This window comes from Gavialis gangeticus, unplaced genomic scaffold (genome assembly GCF_001723915.1).
Source record: "Gavialis gangeticus isolate Ggan-Ray unplaced genomic scaffold, GavGan_comp1, whole genome shotgun sequence".
In the NCBI taxonomy this organism is placed as follows: domain Eukaryota; kingdom Metazoa; phylum Chordata; order Crocodylia; family Gavialidae; genus Gavialis; species Gavialis gangeticus.
Genome location: NW_017728993.1, coordinates 7930889 through 7936974, shown reverse-complemented (window position 1 = coordinate 7936974; position 6086 = coordinate 7930889). Strand labels below are relative to the sequence as shown.

Here is a 6086-nt window from a genome sequence, read left to right as displayed (position 1 = left end):
GGGGGGGGGGGGGGGGGGGACGACGGACATAGGTGACATGTCAAGGAGGCATGGTGGTGGCATGTGCCCCCCACAGATTTGTGCGCCCAGAGTGGGCATGGGGCTGAACTGGCTGGACCAGCACAGGCAAGAGCCACCTCTGTGGCCTAGTAGGCAGGACCCAGTGCAGGAGGGCAGAGCGGGGTGGCAAGATTGCCACTGCCAACACCAGGACTCCTATGCCAGGCATGCCACCAGCAGCATGAGGAGTAATTGGGGAGGGGGGGGCGCTACCCTCACCTTCTCCCACTGCCAGCTGCTGCCATGGCCCTACTGTCACTGCTGCTCCCCTCAGGCCGTGGCTCTACCCTAGGGGGGAAATGGGGTGGGGGGCAGAACAGGTGGCTTGAGGGCTTGATGGCTGCTGGGCCATGGCGATGGGGTAGAGCTATGGGTCGACACACAAACAGCTGGCAGCGTGAGGACATGAGGATATGCCACCCTTTTCCTGCCAACGCAAGGATGTTCCACCCTCTCCCTGTCCCCCCCCCCCAGTCCCTTACTCCTTATGCTGTTGGTGGCATGGCTGGCCCGAGGGGTCCTGGTGACTGACCTGGTCCTGGGTCTCGCCACCCTGGTTCACCCTCGCATGCCAGGTCCTGCCTGCTGGGCCACAGAGGCAGCTTCTGCCCATGCCAGTCTGACCAGACTCAGCCATATGCCTGCTGTGGGTACACAAATCTGGTGGGGCACATGCCCCCCCCCCCGTACCCTCAACACCTTGCCTATGGCATCGCCTATGGTTGGACACCCATGCCGTACATGCTGGGGCTTGAGGGCAGGGGGAAACATGTTGGGGGTCAAGAGCATCAGCAGGGCTGGGGGGTGGGGGGAACTGTGGGTCAGGAGTAAGGGGCAACGGCAGAGCTGGGAGGCTGTTGCCTGAGAGTGAGGGGCACCAGCATATCAAGGCTGCTCAGCACCACAAAGCAGCAGGAGGGCAGCCGCAGCTAGACCCACATCCTGGTGAGCGAAGGGGGCATGGGGAGCTCTGATTTTCTGTGATAAGAAAACTAAAATCAAATGCCAAAATATACAGGTATTTAGAATTTATTTTATTATAACAGTTGAGGTACTGGTAGGCTTCCAAATTGCTATAAAATGGTAAATATAGCCATAACACATTGTGTTCAACTGATGCCTTTGTATATAGTGGTGTTTCATTTTAATCATGGAAAAACATGGATTTGGAGTTTTTTAATGAAAGAATTTTGTATTTTTTATCAGAGAAATTAGGGTTTTTAAACACAGAAAGCAGGAACCCTGACATGATCCTTTTGACTTTGAACTAATATCTTGCATAGTTTATACTAGATATAAGTAGGTGCCAGAGTACTATTCAAAAGTGTGTTTTTGACTACCTGTGCTAAAAATTGCAGCAGTTTAGAAAAAGGTAACATGAATCAATTCTGGATGAAGTAAGTGTGTGAGTAGTATATGCAAATTCCTACAGCCATCTTTAATGTCATGATTATTGTTTTCAAATTGGCTCCTCACTTTCATGTGCTCAGGGAGAGCAGTGTCTGACAGTAAAAGGAGGGGGAAGGGACTGCCAGGAGAAACAGCTGAGGGGAAGCAGAGAGCAAAGGACTACCTGATTCCCCCATATCTATTTTCGCTGCTGTAGTAGTGGAAGAAGGACAAATTCAAGGTAAACCTCCAATGATTAGATTCTGTACCTGGAAAATTATAATCTAATTATTGGGTGTCATCTTATAATCAGGGTCATCTTCTATTTGAGTCAATATGGTAATATGATGCAGGCAGCAGACCTTTCTGCTTCAGCTGCTTCTCAGTACAGTTCCAACATGCTCCTAATAACTGAGGCATGCAGGACAGTTTCTCCCCATAACAGCAGCAGTACCGGCCACATGGGAACACCCAGTTGAGAATCACAGTTTTAGATACAAGTGTGAGATTTCTTGGAAGTGTTGGTGCACTTCTGCTTTATTTTTATTACAAAACTACCTTGTTCTTCTGAGATAGTCATGTTATGAAACGACCAAATCATGTTAAACTTGATTATTAAATTTTGTTAGAATCTCAGCCCTCAGCTTGAGCTCCCAGTGGTTTGCAGCTGGGTCTGAATTAGGGTTTGGGCACAAACTTTTTGGATGTAAGATTAAGCTAAGCTGATTTCAACAGATTTTAGGGTTTATGTACTAATCTGGGGAAGAGTTATGGCTTAGAAAAGGATCAGAAACCCTAAGAACCCTGAGTTGGTTCTTCAAAAACTGTATTTTCATGTGTATTTTTAGAGGAATCCTAGCTTTTACTATAAGGCATACTCTATCTATCACTGTTTATTTCTTCTGGTCTTTTTTTGCCCATTCTCAAGTCTGTTGATACCTACTCAACATCCCCACTTCATTACTTGAATCCCTTGCATGTTCTGCTTCTTGAACATTGTGTGTACAATATAAGTTGTCTGTAAAATTGTCAGCAAGATCCTCACAGGGAAATTAACATTTCACTTTCTGGCAACTTGCGCTGTAAGCAGCTAAATTGTGGCTTTTGAAATACTATCAAGAATTATGTAGATCAGCATTGTATAGAAATATTATATTGGATAATTAAATGTGGTTATTCAGAAGTTATATGCTATTAGCATGATTTTATTAAATGCAGATTGTGGTGAGAACCCAAGAATGTACAAGCTGACTTAGATTATGTTTCCCAGTCAGTTTATTAAGATAGCCTGTCGGAAATACTTCTGGCCCTGCAGTACAGGATGCAGAGGTGATTTGCATAGCATATAAGGCCTTGCCTGCAGAAGTAACTGGGATCTCTAGGGACTGAGCTCAGTTTGCCCAGTCCAGAAACATGCTTCTTTATAATTTTCCCTCACCTATGGAATCGCTCCCCCTTTGTAGTCATTATGTAAAAGGTTCTGGCAAATTAGATGCATGTAAGCCTAAATCCAGTCGTCTTTTCCTTCCTGTTCATGCCTGCCTGCACTCTAGAAGCCGTCTTCAGCAGTGCAAACAGTGTGCATGGATACACCTTATTACTCTGCATTGTTACAGTGTAGTGTAGTGACTAACCCAGAGTAAAAGTCAGTCCCAGCCCCAAAGAACTAATGCTCAGCCTAGACATAGTTGTAGCGAAAGGCATATGAGTAAGGTGAGTAGTGGGATAGACTGCAGTTATCATATTAGTGGTAGATTTTTTTTAATGGGTGTGGTTTAGTTAGGAATTTGGGTAGGAGGGTTCATTAGATAAATGGAAAAGCAAAGAATGGGGAGAAGAGGGGAAGCTGAAAGAGGAGTATGGAGAGCAGGTAGCATAAGACTTACAAGAGAAGGCAGAGAGAGAGGTTTGGAGTGAGTAACCAGTCGCACAGAGGAGACAATGTCCATATACAAAGCCGTAGCATGCAGCCAGTTCCTACAACATCTGGAGAGGCTGCTTTTATCCTTGCTTTGAAGGAACTGAAAGAAAGCTGTCACTGCTTCCCCATTATTGACTGATGGGGAACATTAAAGACAAGAGTTGGTCTCAGTTGAGGCCCATCTTTTCCCATTTCCTCTACACAATATGTGGACTCCACCAACACCTTCTCCATGCAGTGACAGCACAGACGTTCTACAGTGCCAGTCAGTGAACTTCGTTACCTGTGGACCAGGATGTCCTCTCCGAGGTAAACGGGAAGATCAAGTGTAAGCTCCTTTAAACAAATATCCTTCCCTTGGCTGTATTAGTCTATCTCCTAGCTCAATGAGACCCTGATAGTGGGGGTACCTTTGGAAACAATAGCAGTGGACATGATGATAATCAAAATGTGTTCCTCTCATACTTCTCTGTTGCTTTAGATTGTGTTTGTATGGCAAGGACTTCTTTTTCATTAAGAGGATTCAATTCTGGCATTGGATAGGCAACAGTGGACACTGATCCTTTCTCTGCCTCTCTAGAGTGGACAATACATTGCAGATGAACTGTCTGTTCCCAAGTGCAGAAGAGCGTGTCTGTCCTTCCGTGATACCTCAGCTAAGACAACCAAGACTTAGCTACTTAAGACTAGGCTGGATTTGAACGTGCGGCAGAAAGGAAAGGCTGTCTAGTCCATTGCCATTACCCCAATCTATCTAGTCCTCTGATTTTAAGAGATATAACTAAACTTTTGAATGCTAGTACTTGGTGAAAGAAGCCAGTGTCCACAAACAGATAAGAAACAGTTAGCATATCTCTGAATTTTGATTTTAACATTTTCCATTGGCACAAAATTAAAGGATTCTTGATAATAGAGTTATATTTAAAATGTCACCTGCTTCTGATTTGAAAAGAGAATATCTTTAGTAAGATTATCTCCTGAGGTACTGAAAATGTCATTTCACCCATTTCGTATTTTGCCTATGAGAAAGAAAGAATAAGGAAAGAAAGAAACACTTAGTGGTTGTAAAATTCTTTATAGCATCAATAAAAAAAAGTTTTAATTTTCATTTTTGGTTTTGTTCTTTTCCTGTACTGCATGCTTTTCCATTTTCTGAAGCTCATTTTAAAACTACTCTTTCTTCACTTTGGGGGATATTTTATATCTAAGCCTGAATTACTCAAAGGGACACATTTGTCAGAAGAGATGGGCACCCACTATGCACCAAAATAAATGGGCGGATTTTCAAAGGAATGGAAGGCATGCCATTTATAGCTGAGCCCCTTGGAAAATCTGGCTCTAGTTTGAGTTCAGAGCACCTGGATGATGTGGCCCCAGAGCTTGTTTGATGGTCTCACACTAATTGTTTGGGTATGGAATAAGAGCAAACATGATCTTATGTTTGCTATGTTGAATAAAGCAAAGTAATGTGATACGGGGAAAGCTGACAGAACTAGCGTTTAGATCAGCAGTTCTTCTGACATCATATCTGTGTGGAGAAAAGGGAGATCACAAGAAATGTAACACCTTTCTCCAAATAAGATAAACTGATAAAAGGAACACGGACTTTTATCATCCCTTCTTTTAGTACACAAAGTCCTATTGGGTATGAAAAGTGGCTTTATTCCTGAGACGTCTATTATCAAGTATTTACATTTGGCATTACGTCTAAATTTGTTAACATCCAGTTCTTTCATCGTCCTGTAGAAGGCAAGAATGAGATTTCTTTAAATCTGTCATTTCTAAGTTTGAAGGTATTGTTCACCTTTTTTCCGCTTGTGTATTTAACAGATTACTTCCTGACACTTGATGAGCCTATGAATAACATAACCACCACTCTTGGCCAGACAGCAGAACTGCATTGTAAAGTCTCCGGCAATCCTCCTCCAACTGTACGCTGGTTGAAAAATGATGCACCAGTGGTTCAAGAACCCCGAAGGATATCTTTCCGTGCAACGAGCTATGGGTCTCGATTACGAATAAGAAACCTTGACACTACAGATACAGGCTACTTCCAGTGTGTTGCAACTAATGGCAAGAAGACCGTTTCCACGACTGGTGTGTTGTTTGTGAAATTTGGTAAGAATTACCTTCCCAAACTTTTTATGTTACTTGGGAAAAGTGCCAGATGAACAGGACTAGCAATAGAAGTTCTTCGTAAAACCACAGAAAAAAATAGCGCAAGGAGGTCAGCAATGCAAGCTTCTCTATTCACAACTGAGATGTTTGGTAATGGTGACTGTTGTTGGGATGGATTCTGTGATGAGTCTACTGGGACTAGGACTTAGGCAAGGGAACTTACTTAACAGAGGACATAACAGAGCCTTTAACAATCTTTAGCTTTCTTCTAACTGAGGCCCCGGCACACACTAGTTACGGCGCAGTTAATACATGAATTTCACCATAAATATTAACAGTGTTACAATTTTTCCATGAAGTGGCAAACCAACCACAAAAACATTCCACAGACCTCTGTGGCTCACTTGTATGGTGCCATAAATTGAACATGCAGCACCCCCATGCCAATGCTGACAATCGGCTGATTGTCAGCATCAGTATGAGGGTGGGGATCAGCATCAGAACCAGGACAGCTTTGATTCCGATGCCAAAAATAAGCTGCGAGGAAAGAAGGTTGCAAGATTCCCCACTGTATTGGAGGGGTGTGGGGGGGGGGGGG

At 43.7% G+C, this 6086-nt stretch overlaps 1 protein-coding gene across 1 annotated transcript in view; it reads left to right on the top strand.

The window, feature by feature from the left end:
- ROR1 (receptor tyrosine kinase like orphan receptor 1) overlaps positions 1–6086 on the top strand; it is a 96727-nt gene that overhangs the window by 16889 nt on the left and 73752 nt on the right. Inside the window, exon 2 of the mRNA XM_019528454.1 lies at positions 5201–5488. Within this exon, the coding sequence (XP_019383999.1) occupies positions 5227–5488 (262 nt within the window). The 5' untranslated portion in view covers positions 5201–5226. The remainder of the gene's footprint in view (positions 1–5200; positions 5489–6086) is intronic.